The sequence below is a fragment of the Natrix helvetica genome (assembly GCF_964273705.1).
Source record: "Natrix helvetica genome assembly, chromosome: 1".
In the NCBI taxonomy this organism is placed as follows: domain Eukaryota; kingdom Metazoa; phylum Chordata; class Lepidosauria; order Squamata; family Natricidae; genus Natrix; species Natrix helvetica.
The window spans coordinates 193,369,101-193,389,419 of record NC_138548.1 but is presented as its reverse complement, the minus strand read 5'-3'; the positions used below and the strand labels follow the sequence as shown (position 1 = coordinate 193,389,419).

Below are 20,319 nucleotides of genomic sequence, written 5' to 3'. Positions count from 1 at the left end.
GGGGGGCGTTCCACCAGGTTCACCTGGTGTGCCAATTGCGCCCCCTATTGGACCGGGACGCCCTTCACACAGTCACCCATGCGCTTGTGACATCCCGCCTGGACTATTGCAATGCTCTCTACATGGGGCTCCCCTTGAGATGCGCCCGAAGGCTGCAGCTGGTCCAGAATGCGGCCGCCCGGGTAATCATGGGATGTACTAGATACTCCCATATAACACCTCTCCTGCGCGAGCTGCACTGGCTACCTGTGGCTTTTCGGGTGCGTTTCAAGGTGTTGGTTATCACCTTTAAAGCGCTCCATGGCACAGGACCTAGCTACCTGCGGGATCGCATCCTACCCCATACATCCCTGCGACCAATTCGCTCTCACAGGGAGGGACTCCTCTGGGTGCTGTCACTAGGCAATGCCAGCGGGCGGCGCCCAGGAGTAGGGCCTTCTCTGTGATGGGCCCGACCCTCTGGAATGACCTCCCCCCCGACATCAGAACTACTACCGATCTCCGCTCCTTCCGCAAGAAACTCAAGACCCACCTGTTCCAATTAGCTGGCCTGGCCCAACCGTAGTTTTAATTTCAATCCTCCTGGCCGGCATTTTAAATTTTAAGGGGTTGTCCTTTTAACTTATTTTAATTTTTATTATCACTGTACAGAACCTATATTTAATTTGTTTTTAATAAGGGGTATTTAATATTGTCATTGTATATACGGTTTTAGCTTCTGTCTGTACACCGCCCCGAGTCCCCATGGGGAGAGGGGGCGGTCTATAAATTCAATAAATGAATGAAATGAATGAATCTGTTCTGCAACACTGCAGCACTAATGTCTTGAATGAATTCTGGTGTGTGGATTAGAATGTGTGGTGGCAACTTCTGAATGGTGAGGAGTCTCAGGAGACTATGTGGTTTGCAGTGATGTCACTGAGAGGAGTAGGTCAAAATTTCCACCTCATTTTAGGCAAAGGTTTGGGGTTAAAGATGGGAATTCCTAATTCCTGAAAAAAACAACTTGATCTCACTTTGTCAAAATTGCAGCCGCGATTTTGCAGCTAAATTTCAGCAATATATTTTCAGGTGCAGTGGTGTGCAGATGGGTTACTGGAGGACTGTATGCAGGCTGGGAATTGCCTAATCTTGGGAGAAGGCACAATTCTATTTTTCTTCTTCAAATCTGAGATCAAACTCTGTTCTTTCATAGAAAAGCTTGTCCTTTTTTAAGCTGCAAGGGGACACTGCATTGCTTATTATAATGTGATCCCATTATAATACCACCGAGTTTACTGTAATGGTTGGTCCCATTTTATAACCCCCAAACGGCACCCAAATCTCTTGTAAGTGATATATAGATAAAGATACTAATTGTTCAACTGTATTTGGAAGGTTTCTGGGTCACAAAGAGTAGTTTTTCTGTTTATTTCTTCACTTTTCTAAAAGTGTCTCACTTTTCCTAAGCAAAATAACGCAGGAAATGTTCTTTTCTTCTTCTGCAGCTACACCCTCATTACCCCTGGTGTTCTGCGAACAGATACAGAAGAGCAAATTTTGGTGGAGGCACATGGAGAAAATGCTCCAAAATCGCTTGACATCTTGGTTCAGGATTTTCCACGGAAGCAGAAAACCTTGTTCCAAACCAGAGTAGAAATGAATCCAGTGGGAGGCATGCTTGTCACTCCAACTATAAAGGTGGGTGCATAGTAATGGTTGCAGTAGAGCCTATTGTATCCCTACAAAAAAAAAGCAAGCTAAAATCCTGTTCATTCTACTTGAGAGGAAGTGTCATGCACTTTAGTAGAAAGAACAGGTCTAGAGTGTCAGATATTGGGAGAAATTGAGAATATAACTCGAGGGAGGAAAAACCCCAAAGCAAAGTATTTATTTTACAGTTCCTATTGCCACAATTGCTGAAAGATTGTGTATAGCATTTCACAGCAAACAAGTAAAATATTGTAAATATTTAGATCAAAATCAGTATCAAAACCAAAAGTCAACCATAGGAAGCCAAAACAAAACCTGACAGATACGAAGTATAGCAAAATTGAAGTGATTAATAAACAAAACTGCTAAGCTAGCTTTTAGAAAGCGATTCTGCTAGAGATTCTGAATCAGGCTAAGTTTAGTGGTTAGTGTTATGTATTATAGTTTTCCCTCTGGTCCATTTCACCAGAGGGCGCTGTGCTCGATGCTGATTGGTTCCCGGTCTGACAGCCCGGCATATATAAAGGCTGTCAGAGCAGGGCACAGCTGTTGCCTGTTAGCTGCACGCGCGCAATGACAGCCACGCTGGCAACCTTTGTTATTCAATAAAGCTGTTAGCTGCTTTTGAAGTCCTGGCTCACCTCTATCTGTCACCCGAGTTCTACCAAGCTAGAACATTGGCGACGAGGGTGGGATACACAGAAGAGGAGCCCAGGCAGAGCTGTTGAAGTGACTAAGCTGAGCTGAGTCACAGAGCTGAATTTTTCCCTCAGAGGAAAACACTCGACGAGAGGTTGAGTGAGTCACTGATTGAAGCAGGCCACAGATTACCCCCCACAGGAAGAAGATTCTCCTCAGAATGGCATCGATTAACACTCTGGCTGTGTTTAATGGGGCCACGGAGACTTGGGACTCTTTTATCTCCCGATTTGAATGTTTTTTAGAAGCCAACGACTATACTGATTTAACTGAAAAGCGGAAAAAGTCGTGCTTCCTAAATTTATGTGGAACTGAAATGTTCAATTTGGCAGGGAATTTAGGGGCCCCTCACTCGGTTCATACAGTGTCCTGGGATGAGCTAATTGAGAAACTAAGAAGCCATTACGCTCCCACTCCATCTCGCACCACTAGGAGATTTGCCTTCTACAGGCGTTTCCAACGTGAGGGAGAGTCTATAAATGAATACGTGGCTGCTTTAAGGGCTGCTGCTCTCCACTGTAAATTTAAGGATTTGGATGAGGCACTGACAGACCAAATTGTGAGGGCGGGGTTAGAGACCTCCGCATCCAGCGTCGCCTGCTAGCCAAACCTGAGCTGGACTTGCAGACGGCTCTGGATGAAGCTCGAGCAGTGGAGCTCTCAAATAAATCCACCGACGAGATTCAGGGTTTCTCTAAGCTCCCTACGCCCGATAAACACTCAGAGGTTCATCATGAAGATGTTTTCGACAACGACGGGGCCGATGGGAACGATGACATCCATCGTTGGAAAACGGAGCAAGCCAGAGGTCGGCAGGGTAAGAGCAACCCCCAAATTAACTGCCCCGGGTGTGCAGGCAGGCATGATAGAGCGGAGTGCCGTTTTAAAAACGCTACCTGCCTCCGCTGTGGGAAAAGAGGCCATTTGGCTAGAGTCTGCAGAGCTGCAGCTCCTTGCGCAAGCGCGCTTGAAGGCAGCTCGCAAAATAGCAGCCAAAATATTAAAAAACCTTTCAGATCAGGCAAGCCTCAGAGTTACAGGAAAAAGGATTCCCGTTTCTCAGTGCAAGATGACAGGGAAGAAGCTGAAGTGGACATGATTGTCCATAGCCCACGGGGTAAGATTTTCCTGACAGTGAGACTGGAAGGCAGCCCCTGTAAAATGGAGATTGACACAGGGTCAGCTGTCTCCATTGTGTCTTGGGCCACCATCAAGCGACTGGTGCCCACAATTTCTAAAGCCAGCCTTAAACCCTGTCAGTTGAGGTTGAGGGATTTCCAAGGGAAATCCATTCCTGTCCTAGGAAAATACAATTGTCAGGTCTCCTTTAAGCAGTACAGTAAACAGCTGCCTCTTATAGTTGTCAATGGGCCACGGCCAAGCTTGCTGGGCTTGGAATGGTTTGAAGCCCTTGGATTAGCCATCACTGGCATCAATCAGATCCAGAGCAATCCTCATTTGGATATGCTCATCAAGGAGTTCCCTGATCGGCGAGGGTCTGGGAAGGTACACTGGTACCCCCATTTCATTTAATTTAGACCCCCAGGTGCCTCCACGAAGGCTGAAGCCGCGTAGAGTGCCGTTCGCATTGAAACCAAAAGTAGATGCGGAAATAGATAAGCTGCTGGCCCAAGAGGTATTAGAGCCCATAGACCATGCTAAGTGGGAGACCCCAATAGTCATCCCAGTTAAGGGGGACGGGTCGGTGAGAATCTGTGGGGACTTTAAATGTACCCTTAATCGCGCCCTGCAACAGAGCGCGTACCCCATGCCAGTAGTGCAGCATCTGCTGCATTCTTTGGGCCAGGGCACCATTTTTGCAAAATTAGACCTTGCCCAAGCTTATCAGCAGTTGCCTGTGGATGAGGCAACTGCTGAAGCCCAAACAATTGTCACGCATAGAGGGGCATTTAAGTGCAACCGACTCCAATTTGGAGTCAGTGTGGCACTGGGGCTCTTCCAAAATTTGATGGAAAGGCTATTGCAGGGCATACCAGGCGTCGTGCCATATTTTGACGACGTCCTGGTCTCTGCCCGTTCCCTGACCAACCTCCTGGCCCGTTTACGCACCGTGCTTCGTCGTTTCTGAAGCGTAGGTTTAAAGCTAAAAACCACAAAATGCAAAATTGCGGTGCCCCAAGTAGAATTTCTGGGTTTCCTAATTGACGGCAAAGGAATTCATCCAGCCCCAGAAAAGGTGATGGCCATTAAACAGGCTCCCACGCCAACATCAAAAGCTGAATTGCAAGCTTTACTTGGACTTTTAAATTTTTATAACATCTTTCTGCCGCACAAGGCGTCCGTTGTGGAGCCTCTCCACAGGTTACTTGACCGCTCAGCCAAATGGATCTGGGGTAAAAGGGAAGCCTCTGCTTTTGAGACTGTTAAGAAATTGCTAACCTCTGACAGAGTCCTCCACCAATTCAACGAGGCGCTTCCTGTAGTCTTAACTTGCGACACCTCTCCCTACGGAGTCGGGGCTGTTTTGAGCCACCGGCTGCCCTCTGGTAGGGAGGCCCCCGTTACTTTCTTTTCCCGCACGCTGTCCTCTCCCGAGAGGAACTATAGCCAGCTTGATCGGGAAGCGTTGGCTATAGTGGCTGGGGTGAAGCGTTTTCACGCCTATCTTTATGGCCGCCACTTCCACATAGTGACTGACCACAAGCCCCTGCTGGGAATCATCGCCGGGGATAGGCAGACTCCCCAGATTCTTTCCCTAAGGTTTACTCGATGGACTGTGTTCCTGGCTGCGTACAACTACACCTTGCTCCACCAGCCAGGAAAGCATATTTGCCATGCCGACGCCTTAAGCCGATGTCCCCTGCCCATCACGCTGACTGACCCTGCTCCTGCTGCCGAGGTCCTGCTCATCGACGAGATGAACCTGTCGATCACAGCAGCTGATGTGACTGCTCACACGCATCGGGACAAGCTCCTCTCCACGGTGCTGAACTGGACTATGCGCGGTTGGCCACCTAAGCCAGTGGGCACTGAGTGGCAACCTTTCTCCACGCGACAACACGAACTCTCTGCACTTCAAGGCTGCCTACTGTGGGGCAGCCGAGTTGTCATCCCTGCATCCTTAAGAGAAGCGGTGCTCACCACCCTCCACGACGGCCACCCAGGCATAGTTCGAATGAAGTCACTGGGCCGGAGCTATGCTTGGTGGCCGGGAATTGACCAGGACATTGTGCGATGGGTCTCTGGCTGCTCACGATGCCAGGAGTCCCGTCCAGCAGGGCCCAGAGCGCTCATCCAGAACTGGGAGCAACCAAAGGCTCCATGGTCCAGAATACATATGGACTTGGCTGGCCCAGTGAAGGGCCAAATGTTTATTGTTATTGTAGATGCATATTCAAAATGGGTTGATATTGCATTATTGTCTTCCACTACTGCTAATGCTATTGTAAAGGTGTTAAGAGAGTTGTTTGCCACCCATGGGTTACCTGATCTTGTCATCTCTGACAATGGGCCCCAATTCACCTCAGCCGTCCTGAGCTCGTTCTTCACTCAGCTAGGGGTCCGACACACATTTGTTACCCCCTTCAACCCCGCGGCCAATGGTCTGGCAGAACGCGATGTGAGGACGGGTAAGGATGCCTTAGCTAGGTTTGGCCCCCAAAACTGGCAGGAGGACATTGACAAATTCCTCCTATGGCAGCATGCCACTCCATGCTCCACCACAAATAAGAGCCCGGCAGAGCTATTAATGGGACAGCATATCAGGACCACCTTAGACCGGCTGCACCCTGATTATGCCCCAGGGCGTCCCTTAGACTCCCACAGCACGCTCAAGGGATTTGATGTTAGCGCTGCTGTATATGCCAGGAACTACGCAGGCCACCCCCTTTGGGTTCCAGGGGTAGTCAAACAGATCACGGGCCCCTGCTCATACGTAGTAGAGCTGGAGGATGGCCAGGTGTGGAAACGGCATTTGAACCAACTGAGAAGCCGGCAAGAAACTGCAACAGACGCAAACCATAGGCAGGGCCTACCCCTGCAAACAGCAGATTACGAGGAACCTAGGCCCCAGTCTACCTCCCCTGCTTGATCAACAAGTGGTAATAACTTAAACCCAAGGGCCTTACCTGTTCTTCCCCAAGAGTCTCCAGAGATGTCAAGGAGGGAGGAGGAAAGGTCTGGGCCCAGAAGATCAGTAGTTCCGGAGGCTGGGGCAGAAGTTCTCCCCAGAAGGTCCGGGCGCGTTCGGCACCGCCCAAGGTCCTTAAATGACTATGCATGTGCTTTCTAAGTGCGAAGGAGTGTTATGTATTATAGTTTTCCCTCTGGTCCGTTTCACCAGAGGGCGCTGTGCTCGATGCTGATTGGTTCCCGGTCTGACAGCCCGGCATATATAAAGGCTGTCAGAGCAGGGCACAGCTGTTGCCTGTTAGCTACACGCGCGCAATGACAGCCACGCTGGCAACCTTTGTTATTCAATAAAGCTGTTAGCTGCTTTTGAAGTCCTGGCTCACCTCTATCTGTCACCCGAGTTCTACCAAGCTAGAACAGTTAGTAAAAGTTGGATGTTAGTGGGCCAAATAGCCGCATTTTCAGATTTAAAATATAGACATTTCAGGAAACGCCAAAGGCTTCTGGGCAACTTTTGTTCTTCCTTACCCAGGGAGGAGAAATTGGCTTAGCCTGTGTGCTGATAGAACTATGTTCACTCTCAACATGAACAATGGTAAGGGAGAAAAAAGTATAATGCTGAATGGTATATCTCTATGACCGATCTGTTTCCAATAGTCCTGGATATTCCAGAGGGCTTCAGTGTTGAAATGTTATTCCCTGACCAAATCCCATCCAAGACTTCACTTAAATCCAAATAATGTCAAACAGCTGCTGGCATCTGAAGGAGCAGAAAAACTGAGAAAAGGTCTGCAAATTGGACCATAATCTCATCAAGAGAAATTAACCTCCTGACTTTCAGACCTTCTAGGTTGGAGTTATGGACAGATTTGTTCATATTGGTAAACGTTGTGTATGTTAGTCTGTGTGTCTCTGTGTATTTGGCTAATCCAATAATTGCCCAATGAAAAATCATAAAGGGAAAAGAGAGAATAGCTGATTGTAGAGCTACAGTGTGTAACCCAGATGGCAGGATTCATTATGGGCTCGGATTCATGTTGCTCCAGGTTCAGATGGTCGACCAGAAAAGTTTATTTGGGGTGAGGGTCCCCTCACTCTCCTTCACATTTGTCTTGAACTTGGAATTAGGGGCTGAGTTTTCTTGGTGCGCAAATGAGGAGGGAGAAAGGCCAAGGAGAAAAAGGTTGTGGGTACACAGCAGTGGGTAAAGGATACCAAACGTGACTTGTAATAGCAGAATGGCAAGGTGAGATCTCAGGGAGATGTTCTTCATTAGTTTCATTGACTGTGCTGCTATAGCTGGACACTATAGGGCAGTGATGGCTAACCTTTTTGTTGTTGCGTGCTGAAAGCATGCACATGCCCACACCCATAATGCCATGCGTGCACCCCACCCCCTGCACATGTGTACATGACCACCCTACACTCTCCCACACACAGACGTGTGTGTGGCTCTTCTCGCCCCCAGCGCAAATGAGCGCGAACACCCCGTGCCCCGTTTTGGGCCCAGTTGGCCTCCCTGCAGCCTCCTGGGACCAAAAATGGACCACTCCCGTGCTCCCCCACCTCCATGCATGTGCGCATTACCCCCCCCCCCCCCCATGTATGCACATCTCCCGCATATGACCCTCCGGGCATGCACGACAGAGACTCAAAAATCAGTTGGCTGGTGGGAGACATGCACACATGTGCAGTGGAGCTGAACTGGGACGATGGCTTGCGTGCCTGCAGAGAGGGCTCTGCTTGCCACCTGTGGCGCGTGTGGCATAGGTTCACCATCATAGCTATAGGGCCTCTCCATAGCCTTCTGCCAGGAAAGATGAGAAACTAACTTAGCAAAAGCAAGAAATATGGTTTTAAGATTGAATGCACCGATGTTTGGCATTCTGTGATCGTCTTTGTTTTCATTTTTGACCCAGTAGAAATTTCTGGATCAATGTTTTAATGTTGTTGCCTAGGGCTAAGGAATGAGGCCTCAGGTGGCCCTTAGTGATGAAGCCTCTGCTCTGTTCATCTTCTCATCCAGATTCCTGCAAAGGAACTGAATAAGGACTCCAGGCAAAATCAGTATGTGGTTGTGCAAGTAACTGGTCCTCAAGTGAACCTGGAAAAGGTGATTCTCCTTTCTTACCAGAGTGGCTTTGTGTTCATCCAGACAGATAAAGGCATCTATACACCAGGCTCTCCAGGTAAACTCTTTTTCTGCCTCTCTTTCTTCACTCCCCTGGGGACCCATTGTGGTTATGTGATGAATAATCCTATAAACAAAACCATACCTGGGATTTGTCATTTATTCAAGGTATTTCCAGAGAGTGGAGGAAGGGAAGAATGTAAGTAAGTGCTGTAAGTGCTGACATTGGTAATATTGAGAAATCATGTTTAGAAAGTTCAAAAAAGATTTAAGAAACACGTTGATAGATGGTCCAGTGGAATGTACTATATTTTTTGGATTATAAGATGCACAGGTGTACAAGACACACCATGATTTTGAATAGGTAAGTAAGAAAAAAAAAGTTTTTGTCTTCCCCAGTCCCCAGGAGCAATCTGCAGGCTTCAGCAGGGCTGGGGGAAGGCAAAAACACCTCCATTTTTTCAACAAAACGGGGGCATTTTCCCCTTCCCCCAGCCCTGCTGAAGCCTGGAGAGTGCTTTTAGGGGGGTGGGGGAAGGCAAAAACGCCCCCGTTTTTGGTGAAAAATGACTTGTTTTTTGCCCATTTTTCACAAAAATGGGATGCAGAGGCGGGGCTTTGGGAGGCAAAAAATGGCTGTATTCGGTGTATAAGACGCACCAAAATTTCCACACTCTTTTAGGGGTGAAAAAGGTGCAAGTTATACTCTGAAAAATACGGTATTCACAAATTAGGAGTGGAATGGAGAAATCCAAGAAGATGTCACCCTGACTAATTGCAAGCTATAAAAGGTGAAAGGCTTTTTCTTTAGCTTTCCTTTGAAGAACTAGGTGGTGTTTTTGTCTAAGATCCAGAAGATCCAGACTGAAGTAATCTTCAGTCTGGATCTTCTGGATCTTATGCCATAATAAACCCCTTGGTCTTTAAGGTGCCTGAGGATGCAGTTGTTTTAGCCAGCTAATCAGCTGTTTTTTCTAGAAACTGTCCCACATCTGATTTTTAGGATTTACATTGATTCTGGAAGACAGCTGTCATGGTTGAGGCTTGGCTCACTTTGCAAACCCCGCTTACAGCCAGACAAGAAGAATGGGGGAGGGAATTGATTGGAATGCAGGGGAGGCATAATGGGAGGGGAATGAATGTAAAGAGCACTGACTTGGAGCTTGAGAACCAAGGTCATCTGCTGAGAAAGTCTACTAAGCGGAGAGTCCATTACCCAAACAAACTGAACTGAACTGACGATACTGATTGGATGGAATAAAGGGGAATGTTTAACTACAGTATGCTGTTTGCTCACGAAAACATTAATATTGGCTTTGCTACTTCTGTATCCATGTTGACTCAGTAAATTATACTCTTGGTAATAAAAATGTTCCAAGGGTCCTTATTTGCTGCATGAATCATGTGGACAGTTGACAGCTACAAAATATCAGACAATTTATGACAATACTTTTTTTAGGATGCAAGCACATCAATCAATCATTTTTTTTATTATGGTCACAGACCAGCATGATGCAAGCACATACAGTATCTTTTGAATGCTACCACAAATTACAGTTGGTCTCTTTTTTCTTAGTGCGCTATCGTGTCTTTTCTATGGATCACAACATGCACAGGATGGATAAAACTGTGATTGTCGACTTTAAGGTGAGAATCGTGTCTGCAATCCTGTGTGATTAGTATAGTTCCTTGAACAAGGAGTGGTTGTTGATTCTTCTTATAACCTAGTGCCCCAACTTGCTGGGTTGCATTTACTCTCTATATTATGTCATCACATAGAAAATCTAGTATTCCAGCTGGAGTTTGATGTTACAGAATGCATAGGAAATAATATGCAATTTGTATTTTTTCAACACACCTGTATTTTATTTCCTTGTGTCCAGACTCCAAATGACATTGTTGTCAGTTCTAATCCAGTCAACCCATCTTCACCCTTGATCCGGCCTTATAATTTACCAGAGCTTGTCAGGTAATTTAACATGGATATTGTCATAAGGCAACCTGTTTTGATACTAAGCTGAAACTCTTGATGGGAAAAAAACATTCATCTATTAAAGATTGGGTATTGTATGTTCCCTTTTAGCTGTATTGTATGTTCCCTTTTAGCTTGCTTTTTAGATCGATTATTAAAGTAAGAAAAATCCATGTTTGATATTTTGCATTTGTCCATCACATTTCTATTTCCTCTTGTTTTTTGGAGAGCCTGGAGCAGCACAGGTGGGGCTATAATGTTATTTGTATGGCAATTCTGTGGAATTGAGTGGACAAATAAATACAATTTCATCACCACCATTTAAGTTCAATGAGTAAGAAGAAATTTGTTGCAGAAGTAAGAGTCACATTTCAGTTTCCACAAATATGAAACTGAAAATTTCTGAATCAGGCACTTTCTTCCTCTTTTATACTTATTTTCCATGATCCTATTAATATCAAGAAGTGGCCTTGGATCCCTAGTTCATATCATATTGCCTTGCCTTCAGAAGTTGTGGGTGGGAGACAGGAAGGGGAAATAGAGAAGAGATGACAGAGGGAAGAAAAGAGGTAGGGAGGAGGAGGAGAGAGGGAAAGGAAAGTGATGGATAGGGTACAAATATGGTGTATGGAGAGCAGAAGAGCCAATAATCGTTCTTGGGGGTTGATGGTAAGACGAATTGACGTAAATATTTAACAATACAAAATAATATTGGTTATGTAACAGTATACATGTGGTTATTTGTATGAAAATGAAAAAATAAAAAACTTTTTTTTAAAAAAAGAAGTTGTGGGTGCTCCAATGTGGAAGGTTTTCAAGAAAAGATTGGACAGCCATTTGTCTGGAATGGTATTGGGTCTTCTGCTTAAATAGAGAGTTGGATTAGAAGGCTTTCAAAGTCCCTTTGAAATAACTCTGCTATTCTTTATTTATTGTCATAAATCGATTGTAAAGTGAAAGCAATAAAAAATCTCTTCTTTTTCTTTCTATAGTTTTGGAACATGGAAGGCTGTGGCCAAATATGAAGATTCCCCAGAGGAGAGCTATACTGCATATTTTGATGTCAGAGAATATGGTAAGAAGAAGGATCATTTCTGTTCAACAAATCTAGTTCCTGATCCTGGGTTTTATCGATTTTATCTCTAAAAACCTTTTCCTGTCATTTGTAAAAGTGGAAATGGCTGCTATGATCTCGCCTGGAAAGTTGTGAGAGCCAATTTGGCCTAGTGGTGAAGGTACCAGGCTAGAAACCGGGAGTGTGAGCTCTACTAATATCTTAGCCATGAAAGCCTGCTGGGTGGCCTTGGCCAGTCATTCTCTCTCAGCTCAGTCCACTTCACACGGTTGTGGGGAAAATAGGAGGAGAGAGATATGTCGGATATGTTCACTGCCTTGAGTTATTTGTAAAAATAATAAAGGTATGATATAAATAAATAAATAATAAAATATATTAAATAATATTGAGTAAATCCATCTTCCTGTCAGTGCTGGACTTCTACCTTTTCACCTGTTTCTTTTTCTGTAGTGTTGCCAAGCTTTGAAGTTCGTCTGCAACCATCAGAGAAGTTTCTTTACATTGACGGCAATACAGATTTCCACCTGTCTATCACTGCAACGTATGCTTATTTACAACTATGAGTAGCTAAAGAAATTTATTTTGGCACTGGGTAACAGCTGCATGAAGGGGTCATAATTTGGGTCATAATATTCAGAAAAATATGATTAGTCCTGATCTGAACTTATTTACTTGAAATTTATTTCAAAAATACAATATTCATAATATTAAAAAATAGACTTTAGACTTTATTTAGCTTTATTAGTCTGACTACTTATGATACCAAACCCAATGATCACTTATAGCGTTAATACTGCATCTTAGGATAGAGTAGTAGCTCTGTCATAGAAATGATCAGAGGGAGAGTAATCAAATTCATTTTTCAGGAAAATTATAATAATAAAAAATGTCCTAATGCCATTTTCCCATTATTTAGGAAATTACAAATAGGTTCCTTTCAGCAAACTCTTAGTTATTTTAATGATTGATTTCAATTGTATTAAGGTTTTAATTGTCATGTGTTTTCTACTCTATACTTTTCATTTTTGCAAGCCACCTTGAGTGTTGGAATGGAGAGAAAAGTGAAATTTACAAATCAGAAAATAAAATAGGCAGAAGGATGAAGGAACTGAACTTATCATTCGTGCCACCCTCAAGTTCTGTTTTCCCCTGCCCAGCTTTAGCATCAGAAGTAGCAAAGGCTTGGAGGAAAATGCCTGAATGAGTAGAGCTGAGAAAATAAGGAGTTGTGAAAAATAGGTCACTAAGGGCCTTTATTTTCACTGTGTCATTACAGGTACTTGTATGGAAAGAAAGTGGAAGGTGTGGCCTTTGTCCTCTTTGGAGTGAAAATAGATGGTGGCAAAAAGAGTATTCCAGACTCACTCACAAGAATTCCGGTAAAATGTAACAGGGGTGTTTGCATATAGGAGTGTGCTTGTGGGTTTGTGTGTCAGATCTACTAGAACCTGGATGGCAAACCTATGGCACGTGTGCCACAGGTGGCACGTGGAGCCATTTGTCAGGTCACGCGAGGCATTGCCCTGTCAGCTGGTCAGTGCGCACAGCTGAGTTCAGCCTTTTTTAAAGCCATTCCCCCCCCCCAGGTTCCAGAGGCTTTATAGGAGCCTGGGGAGGGCAAAAACAGCCTCCCCCGCCCCCTCGGAGGTCCTCCGGAGGCTTCAGGAGCTTCCCTGAGGCCTTCGGAGTGCAAAAAACTGACCCTACGGGCAAACTGAAGGTTTGGGAGCAGACTTCCAGTTTTCTCGTAGGCCAGTTTAAGCCCTCTGGAGCCTTCAGGTGCCTTCCGGAGGCTTCCCTGAAGGCTCCGAGGATGAAAAAGGACACCAGGAGCAAACCGGAAGTCATTTCCAGTTTGCTCGTAGGGCTGTCCGGAGGATTAAAAATAGCCCTACGAGCGAACTGGAAGTGACTTCCGGTTTGCTCATAGGGTTGTTTTTCATCCTCCGGAGCCTTCAGGGAAGCCTCTAGAAGGCTCCTGAAGGCTCCGGAGGGCTTAAACCGGCCCTATGAGCAAACCGGAAGTCCGTTCCGAAACTTCCGGTTTGCCATTAGGCTGGTATTTTGTGCTCTGGAGGCTTCAGGGAAGTTCCTGAACCCTCCAGAGGGCCTCCGGGGGGGGACAGGGGAGGCTGTTTTCACCCTCCCCAGGCTCCTATAAAGTCTCTGGAGCCTGAGGAGGGTGAAAAAAGCATGCAAAAAATGGGTGTCGTGCTTGTCATGCCCGTATGTGCATTGGGATGGCGTGCATTGCATTATGGGTGGCGTGCATTGCATTATGGGTGCAGCATGCCCACGCACGACCCCTTGCACTCCTCCGCTTATGGCACATGAGCCAAAAAAGTTTCGCCACCACTGTACTACAACATTTTCACTAGAAGGCTAAGCTATCATTACTGAGATTGGCTTTAATAACAGCATTTTACAAACCTGGTTGTGCTATAATCCCCTCTCCTTCTAATAATTCAGTGAATAAGAGAGTGTGTGCCCGAGTCTCTTCTGAATGTTATCTGCATGTTCTGGACTTAAAACCAGTGGTGAAATTCAATTTTCTTTACTACCGTTTCTGTGGGTGTGGCTTGGTGGGAATAGCAGGGGAAGCATACTGCAAAATCTCCATTTCCTCCCCACTCAGGGGCCAGCCAGAGGTGGTATTTGCCAGTTCTCTGAACTATTCAAAATTTCCGCTACCAGTTCTCCAGAACCTGTCAGAACGTGCTGAATTTCCCCACTGTTTAAAACATATTTATTTCTTGCTGCTTTGGCCAAATAGCTTGCATATTTCCATCAAGGTCATCTTCCTTATTCTACATTGTGGCAGACCATTTGATTTCCTTCCTTATTTTTTCCTTATTGTTCATTTATTTTCAGATTATTGATGGAGATGGGGAAGCAACACTAGAAAGACGCACACTACGTTCTCGATTTCAAAATCTCAATCAGCTTGTTGGGCATACTCTGTATGCATCTGTAACAGTGATAACAGAATCTGGTGAGCAGGGGTGGGAGAAGAGAAGGGTACATTGTTTCTTTGAATACAAACATATTACACTTTAAAAAAGTAACAGACAACAATTTTAAATACCAGGGATTGAAAACAACTAAATAAAAGAAAGCAATCCATCACCAGAATACATCATTGATTTGTGACTTGGCTTTTAAATCCTCTCCTTTCACAATGATTATTCACCTTTATCCCACAAAAATCCACAATATTATTGTGGATAAATGTCTCTTAATTGACTCTAAATGTTTAGTAATCAAAACTTTCCAAATTAGATTAAAAGGGATGTTCTATCTAAAATGTTGCCCTGTATGAACTATATTAGTTTTTTCAATTAAAATTGTTTCTAATCATTTGAAGTGTTAGGACTAAATTTGGAATATTAATGTCCTTCTCTTCCTGGGCTATACATGTGCTTCCTGAAACCAGTATCAATCTGATATTGTCTTTGTTTCTAATATTTTCATTGTCTTCTTGAAACACCAATAAAACACTTGTGAAATTGGTATGGCAGGTGGCATAACAGATCTTATTCATTTCTGTAAAAAATGATTAAAATTTTGGGTTTTTGGCAATGCTACCAGATATGTCAGGGTTTGTATCATTATTAGATATTGTCCTCAATTTTTTTCTAAAAATTGGAGTATGATATGAATATTTTTTTATAATTCTTCCACAGTAAGGTAAAGGTTTCTTCCTCCATAAAGCTTTCCATTTCATATTCTCAATATTGTTTCCAAGTTCTTATTCTTATAGACGTTTTACTGCATTCTGGAACCCTTTAATGATATCATGTAAGGTTTTGACATGATTGTTTGCTATTTGCCTTTAGTTCAGAAATTATTGTTTCAAAGTAAGTCTTTTTTATTTTTTCATCTTTAACAAATGATAGAGCCTGTACATATTTGGTCCTGAAGCATTAGATCTCTACCATTTCTCTTTATCAGAAATCGTTTCTCCATTTATAAATCAGTCCTATATAAATTTGCATTTGTTCATCTCTTTGAAGTGCTCTAAAATCTTTGGAAAATATTGAACTTCTATCAGGGGCATAATTGGAGAAAAGTTATGGTGCTAATATTTCACATGACATTTGTCAATTTCAATTTCCAATTTCAATTTTGGGGGTCAATTTTCTTCAAGCAGTTTTAAATCTATAGTCTTGTGAGGAATTATATCCAGGCTTTGTTTCTGAAGCATTTTAAGGGAAACGTATGTCTAGTCACAAAGCCACAATTGAAACAATATATTAATAAATCCCAATCCACATCTTCTGAAGTTTTAATATGCCAAATTTCTATTTATAAATGATCATTTGCCACATTATTTTCTGTAACTTCTTAGACCATTTACATGACAGGATAATAAAACTTACAATCAGCACATAATATGACGCAACTGTTTTCTAGAAAAAAGAAAGGGGTACGGAGAGAGGAAACATTGAGAGAGAACTTGCAAAATGTGAAAGTACTGGGTTTATTTGGTTTGAAACTAATAGTGCTTCAAAATCTTTGCATGGTTTTTTTCTTGCATTTCTCAGTTTTATTTTCTATTTTAAGTTGCATTCATTCTTTTGGTTTTGCAGGCAGTGATATGGTAGTGACTGAGCAAGGCGGCATTCATATTGTGACATCTCCCTATCAGATCTACTTCACAAAAACCCCCAAATATTTCAAGCCAGGAATGCCATATGAACTGACGGTAATAGAAATTGAAGTCTCCTGTTTCGTCAAAAAACCACCTTAGCAATATCTTCCTCCACTTTATTGGGCTTCTGAAGAGCTGTCTAGACTTGGTTGTTCAAGATGCATGTGGAGGCTTTAGCTTGCCTCGGGGTTGACTCTGCCTCTGTAAATTGATTGATTGATTGGTATTTGCATATTGGATGTTTTGCTGTAATGTGTCCGCATAGAACTTACAATATAAATTACAAAAAAGCTTTAGTAAATCAATTTCTAAGCGGCCTGGAGTCACTGAGTGACCTGGGCAGCCATATAAATCTTTTTAATAAATAATAGTTGAATAAGCTGATTTAGATTCAGAGGAAGCTGCCATCTTCTATGCTGAATCACCTCTTCTGGATTGTTTTAGGTGTATGTTACCAACCCCGATGGCTCACCAGCTGCCAATGTACCAGTGATATCAGAGGACATTCGTTCTGAGGGAACCACTTTGAGCGATGGGACTGCTAAGCTCATCCTGAACACACAACTGAACATTCAAAGCCTACCGGTCACTGTAAGTCACTCTGACTTTCTGTGCAATCCCATTCAGTGTGCTGATGAGAGAGGGAATGTCTTGAGGAAGCAGATTCCCAGGAGGGAGAGGGACATTGCAGAGGAGTAAGTGGCAACTCAGTCCGGATGCTTTGTGTGAGAGAAATTGGGTGAATACAGCCGCTCCCTAATAGTTCTCAGAGTATATTGTAGATAAAGATAGTAGACCCCTCGGTCTGACAAGATTTTGTCTATAGGTTTGAAAGCAATAGAGGACTCAACTTGGGAAAAGTGTATTTCTTGCTTTTGGGCCTGACATCTATGTTGGAACATGGGGCCATCACAGTCTGATGTATAAATTGTGCACCACCCAATAGAATGACCTGAAGAGAAGGTTGTCAGTTACCGGTTACAAAGAAAGCGAAGGAGATACAGTGTCAGTGACATAAACTCACCCGCTTTGCCCCTACACAGTCAGACTCTGAGAGCAGAGACAGAACCAGCAGGCCTATGCATTGTGGAATTCTGCACAATGGCACTTGGATGCCAGCAGCAGCTCTGCTGTGGCTCAAGAGGGAACAAGTGATGAAATATGTTGGCTGTGCTGCAAACTCTGTTTTTATGCACTTTTGCAAGACAATCCACACAACTATGACAGGCAAAGAAAGAAATATACGCTGTGAAGCCCCTATGCACATTGTGTCACTGGAGAGTCATCTTAGCTAGGAATGGAGACAATTACATTATGTATGTCTGTTAGAGTAAGGGAGATCATTGTATATAGGTTGATATCTGTATATAGGTTGATATCTCTATTGCTGTTGAGTTGAGTGTAATATAATGAGAACCTTTCTTCATCTTTTTTTCTTTTTACAAGGATTACTTGTAAAAGTCAGCTGATCATGGTATATTGTATGGTCTGGTAAGATCTATAAAAAGAAAGGAAGGTGGGGAAATAAATGGCCTCGGGCAGCTCCTAATGCCCTGGGTAAAATTTGTTTTTTAAGGGAAAACAAATAGAAAATATACCCCGTGGATAAATGCCCCTGAAAATAAAGTGATTTCTTCTTTTTTCTCAGTATTTCTCAGTATTAAGAAGTAGTGATACTCTTTCAGAGAAACAGTTATTCTTGCAAATCCCTGATTTGGTTTGGCATTAAATATCCCATTTGCTCTTTGTAGCCAGTTCATCATCCTATCTGATCCTCAGGCTGCTACTCACTTTGCAATTGTTTTATTCAATAGTTATGCCCACTCCCCAAATCCCAATTACAATATAGAATTTGCTACACTCATAGTAACACAGAGCTCTTTTTTATCCTAAAGATGCAGATCAAATAACAGGATCTCAGATATATTTTTTAATGAAAACAGGATGCTAGCCAAGTCCATTCTAGCCATTACTGTATTCTTTCAGCAGTCTGCATGTGGACATCACTCAATGCCAGCCTTAAAAGGAGTCACAGTTGCTTCCTAATTAGGTTACTGCTTCATATTTACCCTGTCTAGGTTAGAACCAACCATGGAGACCTCCCAAGAGAACGCCAGGCAACAAGGTCCATGACAGCCACAGCCTACCAAACCCATGGAGGATCTGGAAACTATCTTCATGTAGCCATTACATCTACAGAGATTAAGGCCGGAGATAACTTACCTATAAATTTCAATGTGAGGGGCAATCCAACTTCATTGAACCAGATCAAGTATTTCACATACCTTGTAAGTATTATAGACCTGGAGGAAATCCAAGGGCTGCATTTCAATTCATACTGGCTTCATCTATCATTTCTAACCTTTCCATTAATCAGTATTTGTTCACCCTCAGATATTGACTAAGGGGAAGATTTTCAAGGTTGGCAGGCAACCCAAGGGAGATGGGCAGAATCTGGTAACCATGACGCTGCGTATCACTCCAGATCTCATCCCTTCCTTCCGGTTTGTGGCTTACTACCAAGTGGGAAACAATGAAATTGTGGCTGACTCTGTCTGGGTGGATGTGAAGGATACCTGCATGGGAACGGTAAGTCAGCCTTCCCAGTAGCTTTCTTAGCAGTCATGGCAAACACCTTATTATAGCTGCATCAGAACTCATCAGAATTGGAGCATAAATCAGATGTGCTTATTTTAAAGAATTTAAATACAATTTAAATTGTATTTTCTGAAAACATTTATTTTAGTTCAGATAGAGAAAGCCAACTATTTTTCCTTGAATTGGCATTTTTCCTGTCTGTTAGATATTTGAGCTGTTCTTTGTTTTGTGTAAACAGTTGGTTGTGAAAGGAGCGTCTTCCAGAGACAATCGAATACAAAAGCCAGGAGATCCAATGAAAATCAAATTGGAAGGGGATCCAGGTGCTCGGGTCGGTCTTGTGGCTGTGGACAAAGCAGTATATGTTCTCAATGATAAATATAAGATTAGCCAAACTAAGGTAAGGCCAGAAACTTCTTAAGCTACAAACAGCTTTCAAGGGTTTTATGGCTTATAGTACAGAAGAGGAACATTTTTTTCTTTGATGTGCACTAGATATGGGACACAATAGAAAAGAGTGACTTTGGCTGTACAGCTGGCAGCGGCCAGAACAATCTGGGTGTGTTTGAAGATGCTGGACTGACTCTGACAACTAGCACTAATCTCAACACCAAACAAAGATCAGGTATTTTGGGGATGGGTGTTAATGTCTGAGTGATGACAGAGGTTTTCCAATCAATTTAGAAGCCAAGAGAAGAGCATTTCCTCCATCAAATACTACTGGCGTCATATGGGAATCAACTCACAAGTCCCAAAGCAAATAGTCAAGGCTCACTGCAGAGTCACTTGGTTGAGATGGGTATTTTGGAAAAGAAAGAAAGAGAGAGAGAAAGAAAGGAGGAAAGAAAGAAAGAAAAAGAAAACATATTGTTATCAGTGTGCACTGGAGGATCTACCTCTAGAAAATAGTAGAAGAAACTCCAGCAGACGAAAAGATTCACTCATATCTATACATTTCAGAAAGGAGGAAAAAATAATAAGAGTCATACATAAGCCTAAGTGATACATAATCACTCATAATTAACAAATCTCATGTTACTTCTTCACTTACTATGTCCCAGAAAGAATTATTGTATTACGGTAATAAAAGAAAAATATCAGTTCGGTTGCCATAGAAATCTTGGTCAGGCTTACTGTGAACGTCAAGGTTGCCTTTTTCATGTGCCAATTAGCACACATTCCTTTAATGTTTCTCTTTTGCTAAAATGTCCCATTCCTCTAAGGATTTGTTTTCCTGGCACCTGAAAAGTATGTTTCAGCATCTCAAGCACAGAATGTTGCCATTGGGGTCTTGAACTGCATGCAATGGTTCCAACATCTTCTACCAAATGTTACTCAAATCGTAGGACAAATTCCAGATCACTGTTTCTAAGGGTGGCTGTAGAGGAGAGAGTTATAGTGCAGGCATC

The 20,319-nt window shown here is 43.3% G+C and overlaps 1 protein-coding gene across 1 annotated transcript in view; it reads left to right on the top strand.

Annotated features, from left to right (window-relative positions):
* LOC309389230 (complement C3-like) overlaps positions 1–20,319 on the top strand; it is a 73,258-nt gene that overhangs the window by 12,136 nt on the left and 40,803 nt on the right. The window contains exons 2-15 of the mRNA XM_081947345.1: positions 1,488–1,680; positions 8,510–8,672; positions 10,191–10,261; positions 10,498–10,583; positions 11,579–11,661; positions 12,112–12,202; positions 12,938–13,040; positions 14,533–14,653; positions 16,251–16,366; positions 16,757–16,903; positions 18,391–18,600; positions 18,707–18,901; positions 19,149–19,310; positions 19,406–19,535. Of these exons, the coding sequence (XP_081803471.1) occupies positions 1,488–1,680; positions 8,510–8,672; positions 10,191–10,261; positions 10,498–10,583; positions 11,579–11,661; positions 12,112–12,202; positions 12,938–13,040; positions 14,533–14,653; positions 16,251–16,366; positions 16,757–16,903; positions 18,391–18,600; positions 18,707–18,901; positions 19,149–19,310; positions 19,406–19,535 (1,871 nt within the window). The remainder of the gene's footprint in view (positions 1–1,487; positions 1,681–8,509; positions 8,673–10,190; positions 10,262–10,497; positions 10,584–11,578; positions 11,662–12,111; positions 12,203–12,937; positions 13,041–14,532; positions 14,654–16,250; positions 16,367–16,756; positions 16,904–18,390; positions 18,601–18,706; positions 18,902–19,148; positions 19,311–19,405; positions 19,536–20,319) is intronic.